At 45.5% G+C, this 21,508-nt stretch overlaps 1 protein-coding gene across 2 annotated transcripts in view; it reads left to right on the forward strand.

Annotated features, from left to right (window-relative positions):
* LOC110529903 (putative methyltransferase-like protein 24) overlaps nt 1–21,508 on the forward strand; it is a 107,576-nt gene that overhangs the window by 53,248 nt on the left and 32,820 nt on the right. For both annotated transcript variants that reach the window (XM_021612557.3, XM_090243428.1), the window contains exon 2: nt 5,219–5,317. In XM_021612557.3, the coding sequence (XP_021468232.1) occupies nt 5,219–5,317 (99 nt within the window). The remainder of the gene's footprint in view (nt 1–5,218; nt 5,318–21,508) is intronic.

Here is a 21,508-nt window from a genome sequence, read left to right on the forward strand (position 1 = left end):
CATTTGGCAAATCTGGCCATAATTATATCCTCCTGATTCCTGCTTACAAGCAAAAACGAAAGCAGGAAGTACCAGTGACTCTCTCAATACAGAAGTGGTCAGATGCTACGTTACATGACTTTTTCCTAGCATAGACTAGAATATGTTCTGAGATTCATCCAATGGCATTGAGCAGTATACCACAGTCATCGGCTTCATCAGTAAGTGCATTGACAATGTCGTCCCAACAGTGACCACACATACATATCCCAACCAGAAGCCGTGGATTACAGGCAACATCCGCATCAAACTTAAGGCTGAGCTGCCGCTTTCAAGGAGCGGAACACTAATCCGGACGCTTATAAGAAATTCTGCAAAGCCCTCAGACAAACCATCAAACAGGCAAAGCGTCAATACAGGATTAAGATTGAATCCTACCACACCAGCTCTGACGCTCGTCGGATGTGGCAGGGCTTGAAAACTATTACGGACTACAAAGGGAAACCCAGCCGCCAGCTGCCCAGTGACGCAAGCCTACCAGATGAGCTAAATGCCTTTTATGCTTGCTTCGAGGCAAGCAACACTGAAGCATGCATGAGAGCACCAGCTGTTCCGGATGACTGTGTGATAACGCTCTTGGTAGCCGATGTGAGCAAGACCTTTTAAACAGGTTCACAAAGCCGCGTGGCCAAAGCCGTGTGGCCAGACGGATTACCAGGACGTGTACTCAAAGCACTGACATTTTCATCCTCTTGCTGACCAAGTCTGTAATACCTTCATTTTTCAAGCACACCACCAAAGAAGCGAAGGTAACCTGCCTAAATGATTACTGCCCGTGGAACTCAAGTAGGTAGCCATGAAGTGCTTTGAAAGGCTGGTCATGGCTCACATCAACACCATCATCCCGAATACCCTAGACCCACTCCAATTCGCATGCCACCCAATATATCCACAGATGACGCAATCTCTATCGCACTCCACACCGCCCTTTCCCAATTGGACAAAAGGAACAACATGTGAGAATGCTGTTCATTGGCTACAGCTTAGCGTTCAACACCATAGTGCCCAGAAAGCGCATCACTAAGCTAAGGACGCTGGGACTAAACACCTCCCTCTGCAACTGAATCCTGGACTTCCTGACGGGCCATCCCCAGATGGTAAGGGTAGGCAACAACATGTCTGCCCCACTGATCCTCAACACTGGGGCCCCTGGGGTGTGTGCTTAGTCCCCTCCTGTACTCCCTGTTCACCCACGACTGCGTGGCCAAACACAACTCCAGCACCTCCATTAAGTTTGCTGACATCACAACAGTGGTTGGTCTGATCACAGACAATGATGAGACAGCCTGGCAGTGTGGCCAACAACCTCTCCCTCAGTGTAAGCAAGACAAAGGCGCTGATTGTGAACTACAGAAAAAGGAGAGCTGAACCAGCCCCTATTAACATCAACAGGGCTGTAGTGGTGCGGGTCGAGAGTTTCAAGTTCCTTGGTGTCCACTTCACCAACAAACTATCATGGTCCAAACACACCAACACCTTTTCCCCCTCAGGAGACGGAAAACGTTCTACAACTGCACCATCGAGATCATCCTGACTGGTTGCATCACCGCCTGGTCAGGCAACTGCTCGGCATCTGATCGTAAGGTGCTACAGAGGGTAGTGCGTACGGCCGAGTACATCACAGAGGCCAAGCTTCCTGCCATCCAGGACCTACTGTACATTGATACCCCCCACCTCCATTTGTTTTTTACACTGCTGCTACTCACTGTTTATTATCTATGCATAGTCACTTCACCCCTACCAATGTACAAATTACCTTGACTAACCTGTCCACCGCACATTGACTCTGTATCGGTACCACCTGTATATAGTCTCGTTATTGTTATTGTAACTTGTTTTGACCCAGAAAAGTTTGGTGACCACTGTTCTAGAGTTTTCCCTGTTAACACTATCAATGTTTCCCTTTACTGTACTTGTATTTATTAGGGATCCCCATTAGCTGCTGCTAAAGCAGCTACTCTAAATGGGGTCCAAACACATTAAAGCACTTACATTACACTCAGTGGCAAGAAAAAGGATGCAAACCCATTGGAAATACCTGGATTTTGCATAAATTGGTCATCAAATTTGATGTGATCTTCAATCTGAAGCTGGAAGCTATTAGGGATCCCCATTAGCTGCTGCTAAAGCAGCTACTCTAAATGGGGTCCAAACACATTAAAGCACTTACATTACATTCAGTGGCAAGAAAAAGGATGCGAACCCATTGGAAATACCTGGATTTTGCATAAATTGGTCATCAAATTTGATGTGATCTTCAATCTGAAGCTGGAAGCTTAGATCCTCCAAAACACAATCCAACAAAGCTGCACTGCTTCTGGACACAATGCCCACTTAACCCAGAAGCCAACCGCACCAATGTGTCAGAGGATACACTGTAGACCTGACGACCATGTCAGTGTGCACTGCACCCAGCCCACCACAGGTGTCACTAGTGCACAATGGAACAAGGACATCCCTGCTGGCCAAACCCTCGCCTAACCCAAACGACTCTGGGCCAATTGTGTGCCACCCCATGGGTCTCCCGGTTGCGGCCGGCTGCAAAAGAGCCTGGATTCAAACCAGGATCTCTAGTGGCACAGCTAGCACTACGACTTTACGTTAGCTGTAGTTGGCTAGCTAGCAAGCAAGTGATGAGAATATTGCCAGCCAGTATGGCAATGGAACATTTAGAACGAACGACTGGGTCACGTGGATAGATACAGAACAAAAAGACTGAACAATTGTGTTGTGTCTCTGGCAACCGAACCGATAGAACGAACAACCAGTCGGCTTGGGCAGCAACCCTAGATTTGTGTCGGGACTATATCTTGTGGAAGGATGAAATAGTATGAATACATTCATCAAAATAAAAACATTTATGAAAATATGTCAATCATTATTTTAATATATTGGTAACCCGTTGTACAAAAGTGATAATGCCCTCGAAGCCGATGTTTGAAAGATATATTGGCACGATTTGCTAACAACACCCGTGCCAATATATCCTCCAAACAAAGGCATCTCGGGTATTATCACATAGACATTGAACACCACACAATGGCTGCTACTGTAGGAGGAATGATAGAACAGCTTTTTCCATATTCAAAATGTTATGGGATGCATTTTCTCCATAGTTTTTTATAGTAGCCCACTCTGGTAGGCCTACATTATATTCAAATAGCCACAATTAAACTGTAATTTAAAGCGGGTACAGCGTCTGTGTTTACAGTAAACGTGTGCTGGAAATTTCACAGAATGTTCAGGTTTGAGCTCAGCAGACCTGAAATGTATTCAATGCTGAAATAAATTTGAGGTAACATTGCTTATGTATAGTTAATGTATTGTTCTAAAGAGTTACGTTTTAATGATAACATTCACCTCCAGTAGGAACTCACATGGTCCACAGGACTGAAAATGAACTAATTAAACATCCAAGTCTCTGTCACTATAATAAATAGGAAGAGGAAGAGAGAGGCCCAACTCAGCAGAAAATCTGTCTTGCTCCAGCAGGTGCATTTTTTTTTTGTTGAGTTTTTGTATGGCGGTCAATGAGAAAGTTTCACATTTTGTCAACAAAACATTTATGGTTTATTTTCTACATGCAGATTTTTTGACCGAATATATGTTTTGTAATGCTTAAGTTGTTACGAATGTACTGACACGTGACATCCCGACAAAACCCCTTTTTATATTGGAGTTGTCTCGAGATGTGCCATGCATATGCATAGCCGAGGCTAGTAGCATAGTGTCTCCCTCCATTGAATACAGGCAGTTAACGTGAACAACCCTCATCGAATATTCAAAAAAGAATTACAACAATATATCCATAATATTTGCTAAAATTCACTCGAAAAGGCAAAGCACACTGGGAAATTAAATTGGAGGCTTAGTGGGGGACGTGGCTTTCAATTTGTTGTTTTTGGCCACGTGTGAGTGCAAGTGTTGTAACAGTTGAAGTGGTCTATGGTTATGTTATAAAACATTATGAGCATGTCAGCTGCCAGTCCTGAAGTCTTTGTAAATGTTTATGTAAGACCATAAGGCATTACAGACTTGTAAATATAATTGAAATCCAAAATGAGCGACACAGACATTTTTGTGTAATGGTTAAAAATCCTGTATGATGTGTTATTGCATCAGTACTAAGCACAGTGCTAATTTAACACTACCATGAACTACTGTAGGACAAATAACAGTACACTGTGCACAGTTACAACACATGAAAATACATACACACTGTTAATATTGTCCACATGAAAACACAGAAGGGGAACACAGACACATGCCAACATGATCCAGTTATCATCATTCTATAATTGTAGTGCAAACAGAACCACACCATGGAACATACTCCTCCAGTTGTCTAGTTGGCCAAAATGGAGATAGATTGCTGGAACACAGCACATTGCTATTATTCTCTCTCTCTCTCTCTCTCTCTCTCTCTCTCTCTCTCTCTCTCTCTCTCTCTCTCTCTCTCTCTCTCTCTCTCTGCTGTAATCACAAACAGACACATTCCTGTGATGATGAATGAGGTCACTGAGCCTAGGCCTGTAAAGCAGCCAGGAACAACAGGAATGTGACACAGAAACCCTCCTGTAGAGGGGTATGTACTGGGACAGAAACAGAAACACGTTTCCAGTCTCACAGTTGGGTGGATACTGTAGCACGACACAAGGTTTGGCATTAATGTAACTTTATGACAGAGGGCGGATTTGATTATGCTGAGCAGTGGAGCACCGGTCTGTGGCCCGTAACGGGAATGGGCAAAAGCGGTGAGAGAGGAGCATCCGTCTCAAATCAGTAATCTGTGCCGCATGGTCATGTTGTCAACAAAGCAGCACGGTAATTTTTAGAAAACCATACAAAATCTCTTTTCCATTAAATATATGTTTGAATTTTCTAACTTGTTAGAGGCATTACAAAATGTATTTTGTACGTGAAAACACAGAATCATACTCATTACAACTTGTGGTTAATTATGTCACATTTGTTCTCACCGTGGGCTTTGAACAGGGACCTGGCTCATGTCTGGGAGGCAGCACGGTTTCGAAACGAAAGCAATCATCTTTCACCTAGTGCAAAACACGCCTACCCAGGAGCCAGGGCCAGATTAATCTAATCCCCTCAGTCATTTTTAGGATTCCACACTGATAGTAACACTGATGCTGATTGGCTGTCTCCCTGTTGCTTTTTCCAGTCTCCCAGGTGGCATATAGAGCTCGAGCCGTGGGCCAGTGACAACCACTCCCTGGAGGAAGAAGCTAGGAGGTTCCTTCACTACATCACTACACCACAGGTGGGTCACACTCATTTAATGGTTGTATCCAAATTGGCACCCTATTCCCTATATCTAGGGGGCAAAGGTCCGGATGGATATTGTCATTTATCAGCGTAGTAACAAACCCTCACCTCACGACCCATGCGAGTCTGGTAGAAAATGAACAGTCAATCATGTGTTCAATGACATTTTATGATATTTAGATGAAATCAGATCAAAGTATGATGACCAAAGTATGAAAATGTACTGTTGCTTCTACAATTATAACGTTTGATCATAAAGTTACTGGTCACCTCCCCCCGTGTCAAACACTTGGATTCAGGAAGCTGGATTTTGCAGCTATGCAACTTTTCAGGGAAGTCAGGAACCAATATACACAGTCAGTTAGGAAAGCTAAGGCTAGCTTTTTCAAACAGAAATTTGCATCCTGTAGCACTAATTCCAAACAGCTTTGGAACACTGTAAAGTCCATGGAGTATAAGAGCACATCATCCCAGCTGCCCACTGCTCTGAGGCTAGGAAACACTGTCACCACCGATAAATCTACGATAATCGATCATTTCAATTAGCATTTTTCTACGGCTGGCCATGCTTTCCACCTGGCTACCCTTACCCCGACCAACAGCTCTGCACTCCCCGCAGAAACTTGCCCAAGCCCCCCCCCGCTTCTCCTTCACCCAAATCCAGACAGTTTATGTTCTGAAAGAGCTGCAAAATCTGGATCCCTACAAATCAGCTGGGCGAAACAATCTGGATCATCTCTTTCTAAAATTATACACCAAAATTGTTACTAGCCTGTTCAGCCTCAGATCCCCAAAGATTGGAAAGCTGCCGCGGTCATCTTCCTCTTCAAAGGGGGAGACACTCTAGACCCAAACTGTTATAGACCTATGTATATCCATCCCCTGCCTTTCTAAAATCTTTGAAAGCCAAGTTAACAAACAGATCACCGAACATTTAGAATCCCACCATACCTTCTCCACTATGCAATCTGGTTTCCGAGCTGGTCAAGGGTACACCTCAGCCACGCTCAAGGTCCTTAACGATATCATAACTGCCATCAATAAAAGACAGTACTGTGCAGCCGTTTTCATCGACCTGGCCAAGGCTTTCGACTCTGTAAATCACCGCATTCTTAACGGCAGACTCAATAGCGTTGGAATAGTAACCGAAAGGTTGCAAGATCGAATCCCCAAGCTGAGGTAAAAACCTGTCGTTCTGCCCCTGAACAAGGCAGTTAACCCACTGTTCCTGGGCCGTCATTGAAAATAAGAATTTGTTCTTAACTGACTTGCCTAGTTAAATCAAGGTAAAAATAACTAAAATTGTTACGGTGCGTGAATGAGGACCCAAAAGCGAATCAACTTAAACAGAGCTTCTTTAATTACCAAACATAGGTAGGCTCAGATGGACCGGCAGATTCCGACAGGACAGGACAAGGTTACAGCAAACATGACGACAGTCTGGTTCAGGCATGAATGACACAAAAAAACAAGAATCCGACAAGGACAGGAGCAGAAACAGAGAGAGATATAGGGACCTAATCAGAGGGAAAAAGGGAACAGGTGGGGAACGGGGTGAATGGGTAGTTAGAGGAGACAAGGGACAGCTGGGGGAAAGCGGGGGAGAAAAGGTAACCTAACACGACCAGCAGAGGGAGACAGGGTGAAGGGAAAGGACAGAGACAAGACAACATGACAGTACATGACAGTACCCCCCCACTCACCGAGCGCCTCCTGGCGCACTCGAGGAGGAAACCTGGCGGCAACGGAGGAAATCATCAATCAGCGCACGGTCCAGCACGTCCCGAGAGGGAACCCAACTCCTCTCCTCAGGACCGTACCCCTCCCAGTCAACTAGGTACTGATGACCACGGCCCCGAGGACGCATGTCCAAGATTTTACGGACCCTGTAGATAGGTGCGCCCTCGACAAGGATGGGGGGGGGGGGGGGGAAGACGAGCGGGGGCGCGAAGAACGGGCTTAACACAGGAGACATGGAAGACCGGGTGGACGCGACGAAGATATCGCGGAAGAAGAAGTCGCACTGCGACAGGATTAATGACCTGAGAGATACGGAATGGACCAATGAACCGCGGGGTCAACTTGCGAGAAGCCGTCTTAAGGGGAAGGTTCTGAGTGGAGAGCCAAACTCTCTGACCGCGACAATATCTAGGGCTCTTAGTTCTACGCTTATTAGCAGCTCTCACAGTCTGCGCCCTATAACGGCAAAGTGCAGACCTGACCCTCTTCCAGGTGCGCTCGCAACGTTGGACAAAAGCCTGAGCGGAGGGGACGCTGGACTCGGCGAACTGAGATGAGAACAACGGAGGCTGGTACCCGAGGCTACTCTGAAAAGGAGATAGCCCGGTCGCAGACGAAGGAAGCGAGTTGTGGGCGTATTCTGCCCAGGGGAGCTGTTCTGACCAAGACGCAGGGTTGCGAAAAGAAAGACTGCGTAAGATGCGACCAATAGTCTGATTGGCCCGTTCTGCTTGACCGTTAGACTGGGGGTGAAAGCCGGAAGAGAGACTGACGGAAGCCCCAATCAAACGGCAAAACTCCCTCCAAAATTGAGACGTGAATTGCGGACCTCTGTCCGAAACGACGTCTGACGGAAGGCCATGAATTCTGAAAACATTCTCGATGATGATTTGTGCCGTCTCTTTAGCAGAAGGAAGCTTAGCAAGGGGAATGAAATGAGCCGCCTTAGAGAACCTATCGACAACCGTAAGAATAACAGTCTTCCCCGCTGACGAAGGCAGTCCGGTGACAAAATCTAAGGCGATGTGAGACCACGGTCGAGAGGGAATAGGAAGCGGCCTGAGACGGCCGGCAGGAGGAGAGTTACCGGACTTAGTCTGCGCGCAGACCGAACAAGCAGCCACGAAACGACGCGTGTCATGCTCCCGGGTGGGCCACCAGAAACGCTGGCGAATGGAAGCAAGCGTACCCCGAACGCCAGGGTGGCCGGCTAACTTGGCAGAGTGAGCCCACTGAAGAACGGCCAGACGAGTAGGAACGGGAACGAACAGAAGGTTCCTAGGACAAGCGCGCGGCGACGGAGTTTGAGTGAGTGCTTGCTTTACCTGCCTCTCAATTCCCCAGACAGTCAACCCGACAACACGCCCCTCAGGGAGAATCCCCTCGGGGTCAGTGGAGGCTACTGAAGAACTGAAGAGACGAGACAAAGCATCAGGCTTGGTGTTCTTAGAGCCCGGACGATAAGAAATCACGAACTCGAAACGAGCGAAAAACAGCGCCCAACGCGCCTGACGCGCATTAAGTCGTTTGGCAGAACGGATGTACTCAAGGTTCCTATGGTCAGTCCAAACGACAAAAGGAACGGTCGCCCCCTCCAACCACTGTCGCCATTCGCCTAGGGCTAACCGGATGGCGAGCAGTTCGCGGTTACCCACATCATAGTTACGTTCCGACGGCGACAGGCGATGAGAAAAATACGCGCATGGGTGGACCTTGTCGTCAGAGAGGGAGCGCTGAGAAAGGATGGCTCCCACTCCCACCTCTGACGCGTCAACCTCGACAACGAACTGTCTAGAGACGTCAGGTGTAACAAGGATAGGAGCGGATGTAAAACGATTCTTGAGGAGATCAAAAGCTCCCTGGGCGGAAACGGACCACTTAAAGCACGTCTTGACAGAAGTAAGGGCTGTGAGAGGAGCTGCCACCTGACCGAAATTACGGATGAAACGACGATAGAAGTTCGCGAAGCCGAGAAAGCGCTGCAGCTCGACGCGTGACTTAGGGACGGGCCAATCAATGACAGCTTGGACCTTAGCGGGATCCATCTTAATGCCTTCAGCGGAAATAACAGAACCGAGAAATGTGACGGAGGAGGCATGAAAAGTGCACTTCTCAGCCTTCACAAAAAGACAATTCTCTAAAAGGCGCTGGAGGACACGTCGAACGTGCTGAACATGAATCTGGAGTGACGGTGAAAAAATCAGGATATCGTCAAGGTAAACGAAAACAAAGATGTTCAGCATGTCTCTCAGGACATCATTGACTAATGCCTGAAAGACAGCTGGAGCGTTAGCGAGGCCGAAAGGAAGAACCCGGTATTCAAAGTGCCCTAACGGAGTGTTAAACGCCGTCTTCCACTCGTCCCCCTCCCTGATGCGCACGAGATGGTAAGCGTTACGAAGGTCCAACTTAGTGAAAAACCTGGCTCCCTGCAGGATCTCGAAGGCTGAAGACATAAGAGGAAGCGGATAACGATTCTTCACTGTTATGTCATTCAGCCCTCGATAATCTATGCAGGGGCGCAGAGACCCGTCCTTCTTCTTGACAAAAAAAAACCCCGCTCCGGCGGGAGAGGAGGAGGGGACTATGGTACCGGCGTCAAGAGCTACAGACAAATAATCTTCGAGAGCCTTACGTTCGGGAGCCGACAGAGAGTATAGTCTACCCCGGGGGGGGGTGGTTCCCGGAAGGAGATCAATACTACAATCATACGACCGGTGTGGAGGAAGAGAGGTGGCCCTGGACCGACTGAACACCGTGCGCAGATCGTGATATTCCTCCGGCACCCCTGTCAAATCACCAGGCTCCTCCTGTGAAGAAGAGACAGAGGAAACAGGAGGGATAGCAGACATTAAACATTTCACATGACAAGAGACGTTCCAGGAGAGGATAGAATTACTAGACCAATTAATGGAAGGATTATGACAAACTAGCCAGGGATGGCCCAAAACAACAGGTGTAAAAGGTGAACGAAAAATTAAAAAAGAAATGGTTTCACTATGATTACCAGAAACAGTGAGGGTTAAAGGTAGCGTCTCACGCTGAATCCTGGGGAGAGGACTACCATCCAGGGCGAACAAGGCCGTGGGCTCCTTTAACTGTCTGAGAGGAATGTCATGTTCCCGAGCCCAGGTCTCGTCCATAAAACAGCCCTCCGCCCCAGAGTCTATTAAGGCACTGCAGGAAGCTGACGAACCGGTCCAGCGTAGATGGACCGACAAGGTAGTGCAGGATCTTGAAGGAGAGACAGGAGTAGTAGCGCTCACCAGTAGCCCTCCGCTTACTGACGAGCTCTGGCCTTTTACTGGACATGAAGTGACAAAATGACCAGCGGAACCGCAATAGAGACAGAGGCGGTTGGTGATTCTCCGTTCCCTCTCCTCAGTCGAGATGCGGATACCTCCCAGCTGCATGGACTCAGCACCCGAGCCGGCAGAGGAAGATGGTAGTGATGCGGAGAGGGAGGCGACGGAGAGCGCGAGCTCCTTTCCACGAGCTCGGTGACGAAGATCAACCCGTCGCTCAATGCGAATAGCGAGTTCAATCAAGGAATCCACGCTGGAAGGAACCTCCCGGGAGAGAATCTCATCCTTTACCTCTGCGCGGAAACCCTCCAGAAGACGAGCGAGCAAGGCCGGCTCGTTCCAGCCACTGGAGACAGCAAGAGTGCGAAACTCAATAGAGTAGTCTGTTATGGATCGATTGCCTTGACATAGGGAAGACAGGGCCCTGGAAGCCTCCTCCCCAAAAACAGATCGATCAAAAACCCGTATCATCTCCTCCTTAAAGTCTTGATACTGGTTAGTACACTCAGCCCTTGCCTCCCAGATTGCCGTGCCCCACTCACGAGCCCGTCCAATAAGGAGAGATATGACGTAGGCGACACGAGCAGTGCTCCTGGAGTAAGTGTTGGGCTGGAGAGAAAACACAATATCACACTGGGTGAGGAACGAGCGGCATTCAGTGGGCTCCCCAGAGTAACACGGCGGGTTATTGATTCTGGGCTCCGGAGATTCGAAAGCCCTGGAAGTGGCCGGTGGATCGAGGCGGAGATGGTGAACCTGTTCTGTGAGGTTGGAGACTTGGGTGGCCAGGGTCTCAACGGCATGTCGAGCAGCAGACAATTCCTGCTTGTGTCTGCCTAGCATCGCTCCCTGGATCTCGACGGCTGAGTGGAGAGGATCCGAAGTCGCTGGGTCCATTCTTGGTCGGATTCTTCTGTTACGGTGCGTGAATGAGGACCCAAAAGCGAATCAACTTAAACAGAGCTTCTTTAATTACCAAACATAGGTAGGCTCAGATGGACCGGCAGATTCCGACAGGACAGGACAAGGTTACAGCAAACATGACGACAGTCTGGTTCAGGCATGAATGACACAAACAAACAAGAATCCGACAAGGACAGGAGCAGAAACAGAGAGAGATATAGGGACCTAATCAGAGGGAAAAAGGGAACAGGTGGGGAACGGGGTGAATGGGTAGTTAGAGGAGACAAGGGACAGCTGGGGGAAAGCGGGGGAGAAAAGGTAACCTAACACGACCAGCAGAGGGAGACAGGGTGAAGGGAAAGGACAGAGACAAGACAACATGACAGTACATGACAAAAATAGTTTCTCAAATGACTGCCTCTCCTGGTTCACCAACTACTTCTCAGATAGAGTTCAGTGTGTCAAATCGGAGGGCCTGTTGTCCGGACCTCTGGCAGTCTCTATCGGGGAGCCACAGGGTTCAATTCTCGGGCAGACTCTTTTCTCTGTATATATCACAGATGTCGATCTTGCTACTGGTGACTCTCTGATCCACCTCTACGCAGACAACACCATTCTGTATACATCTGGCCATTCTTTGGACACTGTGTTAACAAACCTCCAAACAAGCTTCAATGCCATACAACACTCCTTCCGTGGCCTTCAACTGCTTTTAAATGCTAGCTAAACTAAATGCATGCCCTTCAGCCGATTGCTGGCCACACCCGCCCGCCCGACTAGCATCGCTACTCTGGACGGTTCTGACTTAGAATATGTTGACAACTACAAATACCTAGGTGTCTGGTTAGACTGTAAACTCTCCTTCCAGACTCACATTAAGCATCTCCAATCCAAAATTAAATCTAGAATTGGCTTCCTATTTCGCAACAAAGTCTACTTCACTCATGCTGCCAAATATACCCTCGTAAAACGTACTATCCTACCGATCCTTGACTTCGGCCATGTCATTTACAAAACATCCTCCAACACTATACTCAGCAAATTGGATGTAGTCCATCACAGTGCCATCTGTTTTGTCACCAAAGCCCCATGTACTACCCACCACTGTGACCTGTATGCTCTCTTTGGCTGGCCCTCGCTACATATCAAATCAAATCGAATTTAGTTATATAGCCCTGATATCAGCTGATATCTCAAAGTGCTGTACAGAAACCCAGCCTAAAACCCTAAACAGTAAGCAATGCAGGTGTAGAAGCACAGTGACTAGGAAAAACTCCCTACAAAGGACAAAACTTAGGAAGAAACATAGAGAGGAACCAGGCTATGAGGGGTGGCCAGTCCTCTTCTGGCTGTGCCGGGTGGAGATTATAACAGAACATGGCCAAGATGTTCAAATGTTCATAAATGACCAGCATGGTCAAATAATAGTACTCACAGTGGTTGTTGAGGGTGCAACAGGTCAGCATGGCCAGGTGGACTGGGGACAGTAAGAAGTCATCATGCCAGGTAGTCCTGAGGCATGGTCCTAGGGCTCAGGTCCTACGAGAGAGAGAAAGAAAGAAAGAAAGAGCATACTTAAATTCACACAGGACACCGGATAAGACAGGAGAAATACTCCAGATATAACAGACTAATCCTAGCCCCCCGACACATAAACTACTGCAGCATAAATACTGGAGGCTGAGACAGGAGGGGTCAGGAGACACTATGGCCCCATCTGATGATACCCCCGGACAGGGCCAAACAGGCAGGATATAACCCCACCCACTTTGCCAAAGCACAGCCCCCACACCACTAGAGGGATATCTTCAACCACCAACTTACCATCCTGAGACAAGGCCGAGTATAGCCCACAAAGATCTCCGCCACGGCACAACCCAAGGGGTGTGCCAACCCAGACAGGAGGACCACGTCAGTGACTCAACCCACTCAAGTGACGCACCCCTCCTAGGGACGGCATGGAAGATATTCATCGCCAAACCCACTGGCTCCAGGTCATCTATAAGTCTTTGGTAGGTAGAGCCCCGCCTTGTCTCAGATCACCCATAGCACGCACTCCAGCAGGTATATTTCACTGGTCATCCCCAATGCCAACACCTCCTTTGGCTGCCTTTCCTTACAGTTCTCTGCTGCCAATGACTGGAACAAATTGCAAAAATCACTGAAGCTGGAGACTTATATCTCCCTCTACAACTTTAAGCATCAGCTGTCAGAGCAGCTTACCGATCACTGTATCTGTAAATAGCACACCCAACTACCTCATCCCCATATTGTTATTTTTAGATATCTTCACATCTATCAATCCAGTGTTCATGCTAAATTGTAATTATTTCACCTCTATTGCGTAATCATTGCCTTACCTCCCTAATCTTACTACATTTGCACACATTGTACATAGTTTTTTCTACTGTAAGTTTGTTTATCCCAAGTGTAACTCTGTGTCGTTGTTTTTGTTGCACTGCTTTGCTTTATTTTGGCCAGGTCACAGTTGTAAATGAAAACTTGTTCTCAACTGGCATACCTGGTCAAATAAAGGTGACATTTTTATTTTTATAATAATTTGGTGACATCACCGTTATTTAATTTTAATACACCAACGGTAACATGATATTCTCTTACCTAATTGAAATAAGTACCGCCTTGTAACCAAGATCGGAGAAGACGTGTTTGCAGAGGAGTGTGGTTTATATAGCTAGATAACTATTCTATTGGTGCCAAGATTTGACTGTAGGGTGTCAGCAATATTTTAAAAAGTTTACCGTTATTCATCTATGACAAAGATGTGTTTCCCATTTCTTCTGTGTTTGGTGTATGTTTGGGCGCTATCCAGAGCTCCATACCTTCCTACAGTGCCTGTGCTATCCCTTGATACACGGTATTACTGGTAGTGCACACAAGGGAGGCTACTTTTTTTTGTTACATAGAAAAGCCCAAAAAACTTCACTTACCAAAACGCTAACAAAATGCTAACAAGTACTCAGCATCCCCATAGCGGATGCTAGATAAATGCTCATGAGCACATGGAAACATTTACTACTAAGATAGACAACACAGCTCGTAAAGTTATGCAAGTATCTCAAAACGCAGTTTGCAGCATGCACAAAACAAATATTAGACAGCAGGGATCCTAATTCCAGGAGAGGATCACGCAATCTAAAGTTAGACACTTAGATAACGTTTGGAAGTTTGCAAAACCCAGCTGGAGAGAATTTATTTGGCACATCTTAGATAGTCAACGTAATACTTACAAGATATATAGCTGCCAAACATTTGTAGTGAATTTCCATGAAACTTGATCACCTCACTTAAGTTGCACTGCATGTGTGACTCAACCCAAGAAACTCCCATTTTCCTTGTTGTGCTTTTTTGGAAACAAACACGTGACTGACTCAAACAGCTGTTTTGGGAAACTATATCGTACCGGTAAGCTTTATAATAAAAAAATCGAACAGGCGAAATAATGAACTGCAATCTGTTTTATCTATTACCTAGCGCACAAGTTGACTGCAGGTATTATTTCAAATGTACAAATATAGCCACACGAGCAGTGTAACAGTCTAAGGCACAACATTGCAGTGCTTGAGGCGTCACTACAGACCCAGGTTTGATCCCAGGCTGTGTCACCAGCAAAGCACCTCCACACCTCCTCCTCCCATGCTTTACGGTGGGAAATACACATGTGTAGGTCATCCGTTCACTGACACCGCATCACAAGGCGGTTGGAACCAAAAATCTCCAATTTGGACTCCCGAGCAAAGGACATATTTCAACTTGTCTAATGTCCATTGCTTGTGTTTCTTGGCAACAAGCAAGTCTCTTCTATTATTGGTGGTTTTGGTAGTGGTTTCTTTGCAGCAGGTTGACCATGAAGGCCTGATTCACACAGTGTCCTCTGAACAGTTGATGTTGAGATGTGTCTGTTACTTGGACTCTGTGAAGGTACAGTGCCTTGCAAAAGTATTCGGCCCCCTTGAACTTTGCGACCTTTTGCCACATTTCAGGCTTCAAACATAAAGATATAAAACTGTATTTTTTTGTGAAGAATCAACAACAAGTGGGACACAATCATGAAGTGGAACGACATTTATTGGATATTTCTAACTTTTGTAACAAATCAAAAATTGAAAAATTGGGAGTGCAAAATTATTCAGCCCCTTTACTTTCAGTGCAGCAAATGATCTCCAGAAGTTCAGTGAGGATTTCTGAATGATCCAATGTTGACCTAAATGACTAATGATGATAAATACAATCCACCTGTGTGTAATCAAGTCTCCGTATAAATGCACCTGCACTGTGATAGTCTCAGACGTCCGTCAAAAGCGCAGAGAGCATCATGAAGAACAAGGAACACACCAGGCAGGTCCGAGATACTGTTGTGAAGAAGTTTAAAGCCGGAGTTGGATACAAAAAGATTTCCCAAGCTTTAAACATCCCAAGGAGCACTGTGCAAGCGATAATATTGAAATGGAAGGAGTATCAGACCACTGCAAATCTACCAAGACCTGGCCGTCCCTCTAAACTTTCAGCTCATACAAGATCAGAGATGCAGCCAAGAGGCCCATGATCACTCTGGATGAACTGCAGAGATCTACAGCTGAGGTGGGAGACTCTGTCCATAGGACAACAATCAGTCGTATATTGCACAAATCTGGCCTTTATGGAAGAGTGGCAAGAAAGCAATTTCTTAAAGATATCCATAAAAAGTGTCGTTTAAAGTTTGCCACAAGCCACCTGGGAGACACACCAAACATGTGGAAGAAGGTGCTCTGGTCAGATGAAACCAAAATTGAACTTTTTGGCAACAATGCAAAACGTTATGTTTGGCGTAAAAGCAACACAGCTGAACACACCATCCCCACTGTCAAACATGGTGGTGGCAGCATCATGGTTTGGGCCTGCTTTTCTTCAGTAGGGACAGGGAAGATGGTTAAAATTGATGGGAAGATGGATGGAGCCAAATACAGGACCATTCTGGAAGAAAACCTGATGGAGTCTGCAAAAGACCTGAGACTGGGACGGAGATTTGCCTTCCAACAAGACAATGATCCAAAACATAAAGCAAAATCTACAATGGAATGGTTCAAAAATAAACATATCCAGGTGTTAGAATGGCCAAGTCAAAGTCCAGACCTGAATCCAATCGAGAATCTGTGGAAAGAACTGAAAACTGCTGTTCACAAATGCTCTCCATCCAATCTCACTGAGCTGTTTTGCAAGGAGGAATGGGAAAAAATTTCAGTCTCTCGATGTGCAAAACTGATAGAGACATACCCCAAGCGACTTACAGCTGTAATCGCAGCAAAAGGTGGCGCTACAAAGTATTAACTTAAGGGGGCTGAATAATTTTGCACGCCCAATTTTTCGGTTTTTGATTTGTTAAAAAAGTTTGAAATATCCAATAAATGTCGTTCCACTTCATGATTGTGTCCCACTTGTTGTTGATTCTTCACAAAAAAATACAGTTTTATATCTTTATGTTTGAAGCCTGAAATGTGGCAAAAGGTCGCAAAGTTCAAGGGGGCCGAATACTTTCGCAAGGCACTGTATTTATTTGGGTTGCAATTTCTGTGGCTGGTAACTCTAATGAACTTATCCTTTGCAGCAGAGGTAACTCTGGGTCTTCCATTCCTGTGGCAGTCCTCATGAGAGCCAGTTTCATCATAGAGCTTGATGGTTTTGGCGACTGCACTTGAAGAAACTTTAAAGTTCTTGAAATATTCCATAATGACTGACCTCCGTGTCTTAAAGTAATGATGGACTGTCTGTTTGCTTATTTGAGCTGTTCTTGCCAAAATATGGACTTGGTCTTTTACCAAATAGGGCTGTATACCCCCCTACTTTGTCACAACACAACTGATTGCCTCAAAAGCATTTAAGAAGGAAAGAAATTACACAAATTAACTTTTAAACATGAAACTATTTGTGAGAAGATAAAATGTGATTTTAACTTCTAAATGAGAAAATTGTTTCATAAGTTAACTTATGCTCAATCAGTTACACCATCCATGGGAGCACAGACATTGGTTAGAAGGATGAAACACACCCCTTCTCCTACCCAGTACAAAAGCCCCCTAACGATCATGAACATTTAGTTCCAGAAATGTGAGGACTGCTGTCCTAAGGTTTAGAAGGGCGAATTTCAATGTGGAGGTGACGATCACCACGCTGGAATGGTACATTTCGACTAGATCAGCCAGAATACAGCATGAGCTGGTTATGGCAACTCCTAGATGTTGAGTTATCAGCTGCAGCTGTAAACGTACGTGGCCTAGAAAAGGACAGACAATCTCCTAAGAACGACAGGGTACTTCAACGTTTCCGCTCCACAACACTACGACCAGAAAGATTCTTCAAAGGACAATGGCGATGTCTGCTGGGCAAACCAGTCTTCCATCTTCGATCCATCTATCGAAGTGCAGCTCAGAGTAAATATATATCTTGCATTTTCCATTTCCCGAATGGCCGCTTATTATAATGCATACGATTCTGTATTTACGGTAGCATAGCTTCTCAATGTCCAATAGAGACCCAATCCCTTTGTCCCTCTGTCTTCCCGCTCTTTCATTCAAACCAAACCCCCATCCTTTGTGTAACCAGCCGTCATATCGGGTTAGCCCACTAGGGGCTTTTCATGACATGATTAGTAATATATGTGTGATCTATCCTGTGTATACAGTGGGGCAAAAAAGTATTTAGTCAGCCACCAATTGTGCAAGTTCTCCCATTTAAAAATATGAGAGAGGCCTGTAATTTTCATCATAGGTACACTTCAACTATGACAGACACAATGAGAAAAGAAAATCCAGAAAATCACAATGTAGGAATTTTAATGAATATATTTGCAAATTATGGTGGAAAATAAGTATTTAGTCACCTACAAACAAGCAAGATTTCTGGCTCTCACAAACCTGTAACTTCTTCTTTAAGAGGCTCCTCTGTCCTCCGCTCGTTACCTGTATTAATGGCACCTGTTTGAACTTGTTATCAGTATAAAAGACACCTGTCCACAACCTCAAACAGTCACACTCCAAACTTCACTATGGCCAAGACCAAAGAGCTGTCAAAGGACACCAGAAACAAAATTGTAGACCTGCACCAGGCTGGGAAGACTGAATCTGCAATAGGTAAACCGCTTGGTTTGAAGAAATCAACTGTGGGAGCAATTATTAGGAAATGGAAGACATACAAGACCATTGATAATCTCCCTCGATCTGGGGCTCCATGCAAGATCTCACCCCGTAGGGTCAAAATGATCACAAGAACGGTGAGCAAAAATGCCAGAACCACACGGGGGGACCTAGTGAATGACCTGCAGAGAGCTGGGACCAAAGTAACAAAGCCTACCATCAGTAACACACGCCGCCAGGGACTCAAATCCTGCAGTGCCAGACGTGTACCCCTGCTTAAGCCAGTACATTTCCAGGCCCGTCTGAAGTTTCCTAGAGAGCATCCAAAGAACACCATACCTCCTGTGAAGCATGGGGGTGGAAACATGATTTGGGAATGTTTTTCTGCAAAGGGACCAGGATGACTGATCCGTGTAAAGGAAAGAATGAATGGGGCCATGTATCGTGAAATTTTGAGTGAAAACCTCCTTCCATCAGCAAGGGCATTTGAAGATGAAATGTGGCTGGGTCTTTCAGCATGACAATGATCCCCAACACACCGACCGGGCAACGAAGGAGTGGCTTCGTAAGAAGCATTTCAAGGTCCTGGAGTGGCCTAGCCAGTCTCCAGATCTCAACCCCATAGAAAATCTTTGGAGGGAGTTGAAAGTCCGTGTTGCCCAGCAACAGCCCCAAAACATCACTGCTCTAGGGGAGATCTGTATGGAGGAATGGGCCAAAATACCAGCAACAGTGTGCGAAATCCTTGTGAAGACTTACATAAAACGTTTCACCTCTGTCATTGCCAATATAGGATATATAACAAAGTATTGAGATAAACTTTTGTTATTGACCAAATACTTACAGTGCCTTGCGAAAGTATTCGGCCCCCTTGAACTTTGCAACCTTTTGCCACATTTCAGGCTTCAAACATAAAGATATAAAACTGTATTTTTTTGTGAAGAATCAACAACAAGTGGGACACAATCATGAAGTGGAATGACATTTATTGGATATTTCAAACTTTTTTAACAAATCAAAAACTGAAAAATTGGGCGTGCTAAAATATTCAGCCCCTTTACTTTCAGTGCAGCAAACTCTCTCCAGAAGTTCAGTGAGGATCTCTGAATGATCCAATGTTGACCTAAATGACTAATGATGATAAATACAATCCACCTGTGTGTAATTAAGTCTCCGTATAAATGCACCTGCACTGTGATAGTCTCAGAGGTCCGTTAAAAGCGCAGAGAGCATCATGAAGAACAAGGAACACACCAGGCAGGTCCGAGATACTGTTGTGAAGAAGTTTAAAGCCGGAGTTGGATACAAAAAGATTTCCCAAGCTTTAAACATCCCAATAACAACGTTATGTTTGGCGTAAAAGCAACACAGCTGAACACACCATCCCCACTGTCAAACATGGTGGTGGCAGCATCATGGTTTGGGCCTGCTTTTCTTCAGTAGGGACAGGGAAGATGGTTAAAATTGATGGGAAGATGGATGGAGCCAAATACAGGACCATTCTGGAAGAAAACCTGATGGAGTCTGCAAAAGACCTGAGACTGGGACGGAGATTTGCCTTCCAACAAGACAATGATCCAAAACATAAAGCAAAATCTACAATGGAATGGTTCAAAAATAAACATATCCAGGTGTTAGAATGGCCAAGTCAAAGTCCAGACCTGAATCCAATCGAGAATCTGTGGAAAGAACTGAAAACTGCTGTTCACAAATGCTCTCCATCCAATCTCACTGAGCTGTTTTGCAAGGAGGAATGGGAAAAAATTTCAGTCTCTCGATGTGCAAAACTGATAGAGACATACCCCAAGCGACTTACAGCTGTAATCGCAGCAAAAGGTGGCGCTACAAAGTATTAACTTAAGGGGGCTGAATAATTTTGCACGCCCAATTTTTCGGTTTTTGATTTGTTAAAAAAGTTTGAAATATCCAATAAATGTCGTTCCACTTCATGATTGTGTCCCACTTGTTGTTGATTCTTCACAAAAAAATACAGTTTTATATCTTTATGTTTGAAGCCTGAAATGTGGCAAAAGGTCGCAAAGTTCAAGGGGGCCGAATACTTTCGCAAGGCACTGTATTTATTTGGGTTGCAATTTCTGTGGCTGGTAACTCTAATGAACTTATCCTTTGCAGCAGAGGTAACTCTGGGTCTTCCATTCCTGTGGCAGTCCTCATGAGAGCCAGTTTCATCATAGAGCTTGATGGTTTTGGCGACTGCACTTGAAGAAACTTTAAAGTTCTTGAAATATTCCATAATGACTGACCTCCGTGTCTTAAAGTAATGATGGACTGTCTGTTTGCTTATTTGAGCTGTTCTTGCCAAAATATGGACTTGGTCTTTTACCAAATAGGGCTGTATACCCCCCTACTTTGTCACAACACAACTGATTGCCTCAAAAGCATTTAAGAAGGAAAGAAATTACACAAATTAACTTTTAAACATGAAACTATTTGTGAGAAGATAAAATGTGATTTTAACTTCTAAATGAGAAAATTGTTTCATAAGTTAACTTATGCTCAATCAGTTACACCATCCATGGGAGCACAGACATTGGTTAGAAGGATGAAACACACCCCTTCTCCTACCCAGTACAAAAGCCCCCTAACGATCATGAACATTTAGTTCCAGAAATGTGAGGACTGCTGTCCTAAGGTTTAGAAGGGCGAATTTCAATGTGGAGGTGACGATCACCACGCTGGAATGGTACATTTCGACTAGATCAGCCAGAATACAGCATGAGCTGGTTATGGCAACTCCTAGATGTTGAGTTATCAGCTGCAGCTGTAAACGTACGTGGCCTAGAAAAGGACAGACAATCTCCTAAGAACGACAGGGTACTTCAACGTTTCCGCTCCACAACACTACGACCAGAAAGATTCTTCAAAGGACAATGGCGATGTCTGCTGGGCAAACCAGTCTTCCATCTTCGATCCATCTATCGAAGTGCAGCTCAGAGTAAATATATATCTTGCATTTTCCATTTCCCGAATGGCCGCTTATTATAATGCATACGATTCTGTATTTACGGTAGCATAGCTTCTCAATGTCCAATAGAGACCCAATCCCTTTGTCCCTCTGTCTTCCCGCTCTTTCATTCAAACCAAACCCCC

This window comes from Oncorhynchus mykiss, chromosome 8 (genome assembly GCF_057628025.1).
Source record: "Oncorhynchus mykiss isolate SJ-2025 chromosome 8, ASM5762802v1, whole genome shotgun sequence".
In the NCBI taxonomy this organism is placed as follows: Eukaryota; Metazoa; Chordata; class Actinopteri; order Salmoniformes; family Salmonidae; genus Oncorhynchus; species Oncorhynchus mykiss.